Raw genomic sequence first — 14,295 nt, 5'->3', positions numbered from 1 at the left:
GGGCTGGGCCTCCTCCACCGCCGCTCCTTCACCACCAGACGCCTGGAGGAAGAACGCCTCATCTTCCGCCTCGGAACACTTCAACCCCAGGGCATCAATGTGGATTTTAACAGTTTCCTCATTTCCCCTTCCCCCACCTCATCCTCGCTTCTAACCTCCAGCAACTCGATCCCTGACCTGTCCGGACTTGTCCGACCTGCCCAGCTCGTTTTCCACCTATCCACTCCACCCTCTCCTCCCTGACCTATCACCTTCATCTCCTTCCCCACTGACCTATTGTACTCTATGCTACTCTCTCCCCACCCCCACCCTCCTCCATGCTTCAGGCTCTCTGCCTTTATTCCTGATGAAGGGCTTTTGCCCGAAACGTCGATTTTGCCTGTCCTCGGATGCTGCCTGAATTGCTGTGCTCTTCCAGCACCACTGATCCAGAATCTGGTTTCCAGCATCTGCAGTCATTGTTTTTACCTAGAGTTGATAGTAGTCATCTTTTCCCCAAGATGGAGAATTTCAAGACTGGGGGCACTTTATTAAGCTGAGGGGAGAGATATTTTAAAAAGGCATAAGAGGCACATTTGTTTAAATACACAGGGTGATTCACGTGTGGAATGAACTCCCTGAGGAAGTGATGGACATTTAAAAGACATTTGGACAAATACATTAATAGGAAAGGTTTGGAGAGATGTGGGCTAGCAGCAGGCAAGTGAGACTAGTTTAGTTGGGATTATGTTCATCATGGAGGAGTTGGACCAAAGGGTCTGTTTCTGTGCTGTTCTTGTTGAGTAAGGGAATCAAGGGTTATGGCGAGAAGGTAGGAGAATGGGGCTGAGAAACATAGCAGCCATGCTCAAATGATGAAGGAGATTTAACAGGGCCAAATGGCCTAATTCTGCTCCTACCAATGGTCTTGCGGTCTTAAGTGCTGAAAGAGGTAGGTGAGAATAAGGAATAAAAGAAAATCAAGATAGAGAGAAACAGGATTATGGAATCAAATTCCCTTGATTCCTGAGATATATGAAGAAAAAGGCTCTCCAAACATTGCAGAGCATGTCTTTTAACTATAAGTTTCCCAATGCTTGGGGAATAGTTCATTACCAAATTATATGTTGCACCTATTTCAAAGAATATAGATTTTACCAGACTAGTGTAGGAAAAATCATTTTTGGAATATCTTGCTTCACAGTAACAAACACAACGTTCCTAGTCATTTCAGGAAGCTGATTCGTGAGTTCTTCTAAATACACATTGCTTTTAAAACAGATTTCAGAAACTGTCGGATAGATAGTATTGTGGATAACTACACTGGAGACAGAACGGAGAGATCTCAGCGCATTTGCTTCATCTATTTGGAGAAAAGGTTAGGAACTAAAATAAAAGAAGGAATAATTAAACTGAAATACAACAGACAGACCCACAAAAATGGCACAAGAGGTTAGTGCTAAATGAATTAAATGAAACGAAGAAAGCGTTAGTCTCTAATTGCGCTCAAGGTGCATGTACAAGCAGTGCATATACAGAAGTTACCACAAGCAACAAGACAACAAATAGAAAGATTTCAACTTTCATAATAATGCATCGCAGATCAGCAACTTTCTGTAGGGAAATTCCACCATCTCACAAGATATCAGAGCTCACTGGTCACACTGTAATTTTTCAATAAACCCGGATCAATAATTTCAGGTGGCTATGACAAATGATACAGAGCAAGTCGATTCTTCATCAGTTAGCTCAGTTGGCTGGATAACTGGCTTCCAATGCAGTAAGGCCAGTGTGGGTTCAATTCCCTCACCGACTAAGGTTACCATGAAGGACTCTCCCTCTCACTCTCTCTCCTGGTCTGAGGTGTGCTGACCCTCAGGTTAAACCACCACTAGTAGTCTCTCTCCTTAATGAGTTCGCAGCCAGACGGTCTGGTTAGACTATAGTGACTTTACCTTTAATTGTCACAGTCAATACAGTGCTTCCAGTAATGAAATCACAGCAATGCATCATTTTGTATTTCCTCCCACATGCAAGAAAGTTTTCCATAATTCAAACTAATAGAACCCTCCAAACAATAACTCGGGAACACTATTAGAAAGCTAATAAGCAGTTCCATTTATTGAACTGGCAACATTGGCAGGCTTTTGCAAGCTTTTAAAAACCACCAACCTTTTACACCTGTAAGCTATAACTTGATGTATTATAAATATGTGGCTAATCTACAAATGTTATTGCTCTTGACATGAACATTTACAGCTGGAAAAGGGCTGTTACCAAGTTTGTCACTCATGGCAATGTTACTGTTAATTTGTATATATTGTTTTAGATTTCTCCAATGACATCATTGCTGGGCTTCACAAATTTTAAAACTCAACTGCACAGAGCTCTGCTTGCTCATTGTTCCATCCTGCCAACCATAATCAACCGCTTCAAAAGAATAAATTGTAAAAAATGAGACTTACTGGCATTAGTCTATTGAGAATTTGTTAACTATATTACTGCTAAATTCAAACCTACAGTGCTAAATTTCACCTTCTAAACCCAGCCTTAGCAGTTTCTGCCTATTGAAGTCCAAGATTTCAATAACAACATGCTTACCAGGGCCCCTTGAATTTGTTTGTGAACGCTTTATTTATTTAAGGAAATTGGTGACTTGTCTTCACATGGAATCATTCCTACAGCATAGCAACATTCCCAGGAAACTACCTACAGCACAGGCACCAAGGCTCACTCTTCGCAGTTGCTAAAAAGATTTCCCTTAGGACCATGTTCCATATTTTCTTAAAATCTATACAGGTAATCTGCACTTAGTCACTGACAATGACTAAATGACTTGAGTGGCTCATTTGTACAAGCTTCAATACTTTCCATCCTGACTGTACTGTGGATGTACCTACTGACCAAGGACTACGGCAGTTCAAAAAGGCAGTTCACCAACAGCTTCACAAGGGCAATTAAGGATTGTGCAATAAATGCTGACCCAGCCAGTGATGCCCATGTTTTGTAAATGAATAATGAGAGAAAAAAACAGCCCTTATTCTATACTGCCCTCAATAACATGGTTGGAATCAGATGCACATTGCAGAAATCAGCAAACATATTGCAATCAAAGAACACTGTAAATCCTTCTAGAGTGCAAGAGTACTACTAATAACTGACAGATGATGGGAAAATTTGTGATATAATGTTATGAAAGTTAAAAACTGAAGCTACAACCAAAATATACTTACAATTTTGTCTTCACCCTGAAATGTAAAACTTGATTCTACATGAAGAGCAGAACCAGAGTGTAGGTTAAAAAAATGTGTAAGATTACAGAAATCCTCACATCTCATCCATAATCAGCATATGCCCAATCTTCTAGACAGTCTCCAGTAATACCATTTACAATAAAGGTTAGTTTGAAAACAATGTTAAGCAATTAACATATAGCTCAAAGTAAAATTAAAGAAGGCAGAAGTCCTTGCAATGTTTAACAATCATTTGTACAAACATCTTTTTCCATACACAAGTTATGCACTGTGGATGATAAGGTAATCTACTTCTGTTTCTTTCCTTATCCGTATCATGAGGTGAAAGGGTCAAGAAAGTTCCCACTGATATAGGGGTACAAATCTCAAAAATAAAATTCATACTGCACTAATCTATGATTTCAAAATGTATATAGCATAAGAATAAAAGGATAACAAAAATATATTATACCAGGATTTTGGCTGGGGAGCCAAGACCTGAAACATGCATAGAAAAAATAATCTAGTTATAAATTTTACAGATTAATTTCTGCATTAATACAAGGAATGTATTTGGGAATCTGTATACAAAGAATTGTCAAACACTTGAGAAAGCTATATCTTCAGGACTTGATCAAAGGAAATTTAACCAGTTGAGACAGACATATTGTGCTGGGACACAAACTATGCATCAGCTTTAGTGCTTAAACCGCTAAACATGATAGATCACCACAAATTTAGAACTGCACACAACTTCTTTGGCATTCATATAAAACAAGGCACAGACATGCAACGGATGGGGCCAAGAGGGGGAAGGGAAGGGTGGGGGGGAAATGCCATATTGACAGCAGTGATAAAAATAACATTCCATTAAGGCAAGACAACAAATCCAAACAGCTTGCTTCTTTATTTAGAAAAAAAGATTAAATAACTTAACGGAAAATTAAATAATTCAGTTAGTGGTAATAGGTTGAACAAGGCTTGGATTTTTAATTCTTCACTTCATTGGAGAAAGGAAAGAACATAGAAGATACAGTGAAAGAAGCAAAAAGCTTCACGGTTTTGAGGTCTTTTAATCAGTTGGAGTAAGGGACACTATGGTTATTTTAGTAAACTCCAGAGAATATACAGACTCAGTCTCTTCTCATAGGACAGTCCCACCATCCCAAGAATCAGTCTGGTGTACATCTGCTGCACTCTCTGTGGCAGGTATATCCTTCCTCAAGTAAGGAGACCAAAACTGCAGATTGTGCCCCTATAGCCCTTTTGCAACAAAGGCCAAGTTGTCACTTGCCTTCAAGCTTGCTTTCAATAACTTGTGGACAAAGTTATCTAGACCCCTCTGGACAATGATACAATCCCTCACTCTTTAAGAAAGTGAATAACCACACACTTGTCTGCACTACACCCCATCTTCCATGCACTTGTGCATTCTTTCAGGCTGTCTAAATCTCCTTGAAGCCTCTTTGCATCCTTCTCGCAACTCATACCTAGTTTTATATCATCTGAAAACGTAAATATTACAATGGCCCCCACATCCTAATCATGGATATATATCTTGAACAGTTGGGAGCCGAGCACTGCTGCTTGTGGCACCCCACTGGTCATAGCATGTCAACCTGAGAATGACACATTTATTCCTACTATTTTCTGCCTTTTAACCAATCTTTAATCCATGTTTACATATCACCCCCAAACTAATTTGGTTTAATTTTGCTTCAATACCCTTCTGTATAGTTTATTAAAAGCCTTCCGAAAATCCAAATTCAACACTTCAACTGGTTACCCCCTTATTGATTCCATTAGTCCTCAAAAAAACCATCAAGAGTGTCAAACATGATTTTCCCTTCATGATTCAACGCAGATTCTGCTTAATCATACAGTTATTTTTCAATATCCAGTAATCTCATCCCTTTTAAAAGATTTTTCTCTCACTACAGATTTCAGCCTCACAGATTTGTAGTTTCCCGGTTTTTTCTCTCCCTTCCCCTCCAATCTTCTCAATTCCAGGCACTGCTGCAGAATCAATAAAATTTTGGAAGATAATCATCAATGCATCCACCATCTCTGTAGCTTTTTTCATTTTTTGATTCCTGGGGATTTATCAACTCCCAGTAAAAAAAAAAGTAATAGTATTGGAGAAACTATTGCTTCTTTCAGTTCAACACTCTCACTGGACCCTTGGGTCTTAATTATTTCATGGAAATTTCTGGTGTCTTCCTCGGAGAAGACAGAGGCAAAATACTTAATTAGCTTTTGTCTCATTTCTCTATCTGCTATAATAAATTCATATCAATCCATTTTTGTCTCTTGGTATTTCACATTCATATTCTATTCTTTTTATCAATTTCTTGGCCTTCCTTATCCAAATGCTAACATTTTCCCCCCATCAGACTTAAACCTTCTTTTGGCAACTTTACAAGCCTCATTTGATCTAATATTATCTTTAACTTCCCTTGTTAATCATGGCTCTCTCATGTTGCCTGATGAGTATTTTTGCTTTATCGGAAGTATAGTCATAGTCATAGAGATGTACAGCATGGAAACTGACCCTTCGGTCCAACCCGTCCATGCCGACCAGATATCCCAACCCAGTCTAGTCCCACCTTCCAGCACCCGGCCCATATCCCACCAAACCCTTCCTATTCATATACCTATCCAAATGCCTCTTAAATGTTGCAATTGTACCAACCTCCACCACTTCCTCTGGCAGGTCATTCTATACACGTACCACCCTCTGTGTGAAAAAGTTCCCCTTAGGTCTCTTAGATATCTTTCCCCTCACCCTAAACCTATGCCCTCAAGTTCTGGACATCCTGACCCCAGGGAAAAGATTTTGCCTATTTATCCTATCCATGCCCCTCATAATTTTGTAAACATCTATAAGGTCACCCCTCAGCCTCTGACGCTCCAGGGAAAACAGCCACAGTCTGTTCAGCCTCTCCCTATAGCTCAAATCCTCCAACCCTGGCAACATCCTTGTAAATCTTTTCTGAACCCTTTCAAGTTTCACAACATCTTTCCAATAGGAAGGAGACCAGAATTGCACGCAATATTCCAACATGGTCTAACCAATGTTCTTTAAATACTAGCCTTTGCCTAGCAGCCACCAAATGCATTCTTCCAATCCACCCAGTCAATTTCCTCTTCACACTTTCACAATTGCCAGTGATTAGATTTGAGACTTTAGTTTCAGATTTATCTATATCCTTCTCAAATTTAAAGAAAAAATTCCATCATACTATGATTACAATTGCCAAAAACTTATTTTATAATAAGATTATCAATTATCCCTTTCTCATTGGATAATACTAGATCTAAAATAGCCTGTGCCCTAGCTGGTTCCTCACCATATTGATCCAGAAAGCTACCTTGAACACATTCCAAGAATTCTTCCCCCATAGCATTGGGTAAATCTAATAAGTACCAATCTAAACATAGATTTTGAACCCTATGATTACTGCATCCCCCTTGTTCAAGGCACCTCTAATTTCCTGATTTATACTGTGTCCTACATTAGTACTCCGGTAATTCACTCTCTCCAATGTTATCAGCCCCTTGCTACTCTTAACTCTACCCAAAACACTCTACTGTTTTTTCAGATTGGAGAGTCAGGCAGAATAAAGGAGCCCAAGCGATCTCTGTCCTTTAGGATAATGATGGACTGTAGGACTGTTTGAGCAGTGGATATTAAATATAAAAAAATAACATGGATACAAGTATCTCCAGGAGAAAGCTGTCAAACTACAATTCTTAATTTTTCTTCTAATAAAGATTGTAATCAGTAAAACTCTCTTCCCAGAGAGGAGGCATTGAATATTTTTATGAGTGAGATAGATATATTCTTCACTCACAAATGAGTCAAAAAGAATTGGGGGTAGGGAGGAAAGTTAAATAACAATCAGATCAGCTATGATCATATCAAATGGCAGAGACGGTTAGAAGGTTTGAATGGTCTACACCAGTGAATACCTTAGGTGACCAAGATCCAAAAGAACTTGAATAGCTCAAGCTAGATTCCAGATGGAATTTTTGTTCCTGGTTCAGGACATTTTCCAGCTCTAATGAACTAACACAGGAGAAAGTACACAGAAGCTAGAGATATTGTTCTAGGGTAGCATGGTTCCCTGGGTGTCTGACCAGCCCACCCTAAAACAAATGCAGAGAGTGTTGGATGTAGGAGCTGGCTGTGCACAAGGCCTCACTAAGGTAAGTGATTCCTGAAGAAGGGCTTATGCCCGAAACGTCGATTCTTCTGTTCCCTGGATGCTGCCTGACCTGCTGCGCTTTTCCAGCAACACATTTTCAGCTCTGATCTCCAGCATCTGCAGACCTCACTTTCTCCTCACTAAGGTAATGCAGCCAAACTTTTAAATGAATAAAGCATAATATTTCGTTACAACCTTCATCCTCACATCAATCCCCCTTTGCCTGCATGACACACAGACTCCACGTGCCCATCCATCCCATCGCATATCCTCCATTCCAACATTCCTCCGTTGCAACCAATGCCCAGTCACCCAGTAAGCCCAGTCCAACCTGTGTCCTTCATACACCACATGCATATTCCTTTTACAAATCTCAGCCTCCATTCTCTCCACTCACCCTCTCTGACCATTCAGCCCTCGATATCAAGTTCTGATTTTGATCAGCCCTTTTACCAACCATATTCTCCATGGCAACCAATGCCTGTTGCCCAAGTCATTGCCCTTATAGCCTTGATAACTTAGTGTCAACTCATACTAGCCTATACTATCCTTTGCCGTAACCACTTAGCATGGCAACTCATCCAGTATTCACTTCAGAAGCCCATGCAAGTATCTGTTGTAGACTTTAGTTTTTAAAAACCAATTCATAAAAACATTTACTACATTTAACTCGCTTCAACTACTTAATCTCTTACAACAACAACATTCCATTCAACTGCATAATCCTTTATAACAAGAAACATTGGGATTCCTAGTCCCACATCAAAAAGTCTGAAAGCACTTGAAACTGTCAATTAAACTGAAATGTCTGGCATCCAACTGTGAAAATTAACAATTGTGAAACCATCAGGATTAGGAAGAATGAGACAGCAAACAATTCTTTTGGAAACGTTATTCGAGTCATATTTTCAAAGGCTTAAAGAGCTGGAGTTTAAAATGTTTTGATACTAAACTGTACCCTTTGGAAGTTACTTTTGTTAAGTCCTTTTGACACTTACCTTTGACAGTCGCTTTTGACGAGCTCTTTGAGAGCTCCAATGAGCTTGACAGTTAATATGCTTATCCGTTTTCTTATACTATACACTTCATGCTTACTTTTAATATTTCCAAAGGAAACCTCATCCTCCCAAAGGTGTCCCCAGATGATATCCGAGGAAGGGTCACTCAATCCGAAACTCAATTCAATCTCCAGAAAAGTGTGCAATCACTCAAGTACCAGACATGTTCTGACATTACCTTCAAGTTTTAAATATTTATGAATGTTAAAAAACATAGATTGCTTCCGTGATTAACAATGTAATTTCAAAATGAAATTCATTAAACAAATGCAATTTGGCTCATACATATTATACTTGAAGAGTTAGTTCAATGTGTACCAGCTAAAAGGTGCAACGCAGCAACACTAACATTTCTTTGGCAGCATCTTCCAAACCTGTGACTTCTACTTCCCAGGAGATAAAGAGCCACAAGTGTTTAGAAACAACATTACCCGCAAATTCCCCAGCAAGTCACACAACATCCTGATTCAGAACTTTATAACATTGTCATTGTTGGCAGATCATGATCCTAGAATTCTCAGTATAACACCATTAGAAGTGTACGATTAGTAGGACTGGAGTGGTTCATCACCTTCTCAAGGGCAGTAAATATTGGCCTTGCCAGTAATATCTGCATCTCATGAGCCAATAAGTTTCCTTTCTCTTTCATAGGTTTAACTTGGTGTCCCTCAAATGCATCTATGATGTAAATGGTGAGATTTAAACATGCATAATTCTTAATGTTATTTGATGAGTGTTCAGATTTTTCTGGTTTGACAGTTATTTTCCAGAGCGTTATCTGTATGTCAGCAGTTAATAATTAACTTGCACGCATTTCTGTCAGCATAGTGACTTCCTTTAAAAACATTTTTTGAAACCTGGCTTCAAATTGAATGGGTTTTGTGCACTGTTAATGGATTTTTGTTCATTTAGATTGCGTTGCGACCCAGCATTATAAATAATGGGGCCTCAAGGTTTGTTGGAGAGTTCTAGAAATTGTTTTCTTAAGGCAAATGCCCATTGCTGAGAGAGAAAGACATGTAGTTTCACTTTGATACTGCAGAACAGAACTATAAAGTCCTTGGAAAAGGATGGCTACGTAGAAACGTGCTCCTGAGAAGGAAAGGCTTTAAAGCAAACAAGGTTACTTTAAAATGAAGAGCAAAACGTTAATTCCAAATCAGAAGTGTTGAGATAAAACCCTGAAGAGGTTATTTAAAGTAGCGTCCATTTAAGCAGTGCAAGGTAGCTCCAGGAAGAAGCTAGCAGCAATTCTAGTCTGAAACCTATCAAGGCATTAGATAGGGGATTCCAGCTAAAAAAAAACTATTCTATCAAGTCTAGGATCTGACTTTTCCAGTAACAAAAAAAATGGGGTTCATAACATTTACCATTCACTTCAACTGCTTCCTGTGATAGGAAGTTCCATATTTTTGTCAGTCTCTCGGTTAAAAAAAAAGTTTCCCAAGAAATCCCTACTTGAAATTTTGGTGGCTATCTTCTTTGATGGTCCTTGGATTTGCTCTTCTCCACAAGTAAAGTCACTATCAAAGCTCATTGGAATTTTAACGACCCTCAGGGTAAAACCCTCAGCCTTCTCTTTTCAAGGGTTTTCATTCGTCCCATGTAGGTATACGCTTGGGGTTTAGTATCATTTAGTATCACCCAATTAATTTGTTACTTGTATGTCAATTCTGCAAAGTTTACTCCTGTCTTCTTGCAATATGTTGCACTGTTCCTCAGGAGTGACTCTCCAGCTCTCAGGAAAGGCTTTAAAGTTTCAATGAGCTTTGATAGTGACTTTACTGCCACCCCCCAGTGCCATTTGTCTAACTGTCTAGCCAACTGAGCTAGCTGAACCCACAGTTATCACTTATACCTTTATGTGGATGGAGATGCGCTACTGATGACGCATCTGACTGCCAATCCCTCCTGCCCAGCACTATTCCAGGGATCACTCTACAAGTGAGTTGAATCCATTTGAAAGCCTTTGCAAGCCCATGACCAAAGGAGCACCAACTGACCAGACGATCTGCCAACAAAGTGGGTGCCCCATGCATAGCTAGTAAAATTGCAATCTCTTCAAGAAATGCCCACTAATTATTGATTTATCAATAACTGCTTCAATCATCCGTGGTTTCCAGGCATATTCCTCTTACCTCTGCACTGAGCCTGTGGGAAATGTAAAAGGAGGCACAACATATGGGTGAGCCATAATGCTATATTTTTTCCTAAATTTCCTGACCATAACTACCACCTCCAAGGAGCTACAAAAATTCTGCCACAAGTAGTTTAATTGTGATTCACATTCAAAATATCAAAAGAGTAGTGAATCGCAAACGTTTTTCTCTATCTTCACTAAAGTGGATAGATAATCTTTGTGCAGAAATGAACTTTGCTCAATGTCTTGGTCTCAGTATTGGATTCATGGTACATTATTATGCTTCTATTTCTTATCATTGAAGAAATTTTGTAAGATCATTACTATAGCTTGCTGTGGAGTGCAATAACCACCAAGAGATCACAATACCAGACAGATAAGAAACACAAAAGGCTTCATTACAATATTGAAATGATTCAATATAATGCTGATGTAATCATGCATTTAATTTCCTGAGAATTTTCTTCTTTCTAAAACTTTATAGAACGCATTGTTTTCATGTCACTTACCTCCCCTGAGTAACTGTATTTACCCTTCAATATCTGTCTATATAATCGGGTACGATTATCATCTTCAAAGGGCATAGTTCCACTTAACAAAATGTAGGACACCACACCCAATGCCCACATGTCAACAGAATTTGTGTAAGGCTTCCTCACAAGAATTTCTGGAGCAATATATTCTGGGGTGCCACAGGTGGTCTTCATAAGACAGTCATCACCTTTCTTTCGAGTGCTTGCTAATCCAAAGTCTGTGATCATAATTTTGGAATCAGCACCTGGGTGATAGTACAGCAAATTTTCTGGTTTCAGATCTCTATGTGTAATGCCTAAGATATGCAAATATTTAACTCCCTCAAGAACCATTTGTAGCACTCTAGTAGCATCTCTTTCAGTAAAGGAGCCTTTGGCTATGATCCTGTCAAAAAGTTCACCTCCAGTTGCTAATTCCATCACCATATAAACTCTCTCTTGCGTCTCAAATACTTCAATGAGCTGTATAACATTGGCATGTCTCACTCTCCTGAGGACGTTGAGTTCAGATTCACATACTTCTCTGCCTTCCTTGTACTTTGTCTCAATCAGTTTTATTGCATAAGGTTGTTTAGTGCTCTTGTGCTCCACTCTGACCACTCTACTAAAACTCCCACGACCAATCAGTGCCTTGATGTCATATTTTGCAGTCACTCTGGGGTCAAACTTTGCACGATATTTGGCCACTTTATTTCTTCTAGGATCATTCTGCTGGTCCCAGTGTCCAGTTTGCTGGTACACATTAGTCTGATGAGGTGGTGGCTGGCCTGTCTTACCTCCACTCTTGATGGCGTCATATTTAATAAAGTGCTTGTACTTATCATGGTGTTGGCCAGTATACGGTTCCACAGTTTTAACTAGATCCAAATGAATGTTTTTAGGGGGCTCAGGCAGCACTTTGCTTGTCCCACAGCCCATCACGTTTTGTTGTTAGTGAGCCAGGAAGGCATCTTCTCTGTTCATTGTTCCCTTTCTTTTCATCCACTTATACAGTTTCCCTTTCTCTGCCAAAAGAGAAAACAAAACAAAAATTTCAAACCACTTCTAATAGAGAATCATTGAGTTTTTATAGAAAGAGAGCATTCAGCTCTCCACACTAGTCATCAAACATCAATTTATTCTAATATTATTTTCTGCATCTGACCCAGAGTCTTGTACTATGGTAATTGAAGTTCTCAACTAAATAGTATGGCATGATGGCTCAGTGGTTAGCACGGCTACCACCCAGCACTCGCGACCCAGGTTCAATTCCAGCCTTGGACAACTGTCTGTGTGGAGTTTGCATATTCTCCCTGTGTCTTTGTGGGTTTTTGCTGGGTGCTCTGGTTTCCACCAACAGTCCAAAGATGTGCAAGCTAGATGGCTTAGCGAGCCTAAATTACCCATACTGCTCAGGGATGCATAGGTTAAGTGTATTGGCTATAGGAAATGCAAGGTTACAGGGATAGTGTAGTGGGATGCTCTTTAGAGGTTTGGTGCGGACTTGTTGGGCTGAATAGCCTGTTTCCACATTGTGGAGATTTTATTACTTGAATGTTTCAACTGTTCTCTCCTCTACCACCTTTTTAGGCACTGAGTTCCAGATACAGACAACCTTCTGGGTGATTTTTTCCCTCAAATTCCCTCTAAACCTCCTGCTCTTTTCCTTAAAACTATGGCCCTAGTTATGACCCCTCTAAGGGGAAAAGTTTCTCCATATCTACCCTGTCTATGCCCTTCAGAACTGTGCACATCAGATCAGATCCATCTCACCTGCCTCAGCCTTTTCTGCTCTAAGGAAAGCAACACCAGCCTATCCAGTCTCTCTTCTTAGATGAAGTCACTTCAGCTTGGTTAACACCCTAGTGAATCTCTTCTGCACCATCCAGTGCAATCACATCTTTAAAACTGTATACCAGTTACAGTCGTGGCCTAACTAACGTTATATACAACTCCATCATGATATTTATGTTTTTATTCTCAATATAATAAAGGCAAATATCCCATGTACCTCTCGACTACATAATCTACCTGTCCTATTACCTTCAAAGATCTTCGAATATGCACAATGAGGGATATTTGATCGATCCTTTGTACTGCCTACAGTCTTATCCACTTGTACTCCCTTGCCAATATCATACTTTGCATGGTATTTCGCCACTTGATTTCTGCTAGGAATATTCTGCTGGTCCCAGTCCCAATGAAGAATCCAATACTTGCTGCTGACAAGTCAGAAAGAACATCCTCCAAAGCGATCGCAACAAGAATCGACTTTCATTTCATGAAGAGATTGGCAATTATGAATTACGGTGTTTGAAAGCTTAAAAGGTGAATCATTTCGATGTGCAGTCAAAAAAAGACAGGAGAGTCGGTGGACCTGAAAAACTGATCAAACTTTCGCACCACAACCACAGCTAACGCTTTGGAAGATGAATCCTGTAGCCCGGGCGGACCCTTCCCCAGAGTGTGATCCCACCACAGCCCTCACCTGACTCGGCTCAGAAGCTCTTTTCCAGCAGGCCCTGCTGCACTCCCGGTCGCGCTCATGCCAGCCTGAGAGACTGGGCCGCGATAAAGCTGCTGCAGCCTCACAGCTGCACACACTCCAAATCCCAAGGCCCTCCTGAACTCTGCCTGATCTCACGCACACGCCGGTGCGCGATGACGTCACTTCCGCGCGGCCACACGCCGGAGCTTCAGAGGGTCGTCATAGCAACGTTAACTCGGCCTGCCGGCCTCCTTCTCTGGATATTACCTTCATATTCCATTCATGGGAATGCGAGCAGCATGGACAAGGCCAGCCAGTATTTAATGCCTTTCAGAAGTCGAACTGCCGCAGTCTTTGTGGGCTATCTTCACAGCGCTGTCCGGGAGCGAGATGTGAGATTTTGCCTCAGTGACACTGAAGGGATGGTGATGTTGATCAAAGTCAGGATGCTGTGTGCCTTGGAGGGAAACGTGTGTTGTTCCCAAGGTAAAAACAATGACTACAGATGCTGGAAACCAGATTCTGGATTAGTGGTGCTGGAAGAGCACAGCAGTTCAGGCAGCATCCGAGTAGCAGCGAAATCGACGTTTGGGGCAAAAGCCCTTCATCGGGAATAAAGGCAGTGAGTCTGAAGGGTGGAGAGATAAGCTAGAGGAGGGTGGGGGTGGGGAGAAAGT

The 14,295-nt window shown here is 40.4% G+C and overlaps 1 protein-coding gene across 3 annotated transcripts in view; it reads right to left on the bottom strand.

The window, feature by feature from the left end:
- pskh1 (protein serine kinase H1) overlaps positions 1–13,827 on the bottom strand; it is a 51,115-nt gene extending 37,288 nt beyond the window's left edge. Inside the window, exons 1-2 of one of the 3 annotated variants that reach the window (XM_043707097.1) lie at positions 13,619–13,827; positions 11,128–12,155 (exon numbers count right to left, since the gene is read on the bottom strand). In XM_043707097.1, the coding sequence (XP_043563032.1) occupies positions 11,128–12,069 (942 nt within the window). In that variant the 5' untranslated portion in view covers positions 12,070–12,155; positions 13,619–13,827. The other 2 variants (XM_043707099.1, XM_043707098.1) reach the window with 2 other exon arrangements.
- Positions 13,828–14,295: the final 468 nt, after the last annotated feature.

Source organism: Chiloscyllium plagiosum, chromosome 17, assembly GCF_004010195.1.
Source record: "Chiloscyllium plagiosum isolate BGI_BamShark_2017 chromosome 17, ASM401019v2, whole genome shotgun sequence".
NCBI lineage: Eukaryota > Metazoa > Chordata > Chondrichthyes > Orectolobiformes > Hemiscylliidae > Chiloscyllium > Chiloscyllium plagiosum.
This window is presented reverse-complemented; position numbering and strand designations above follow the sequence as displayed.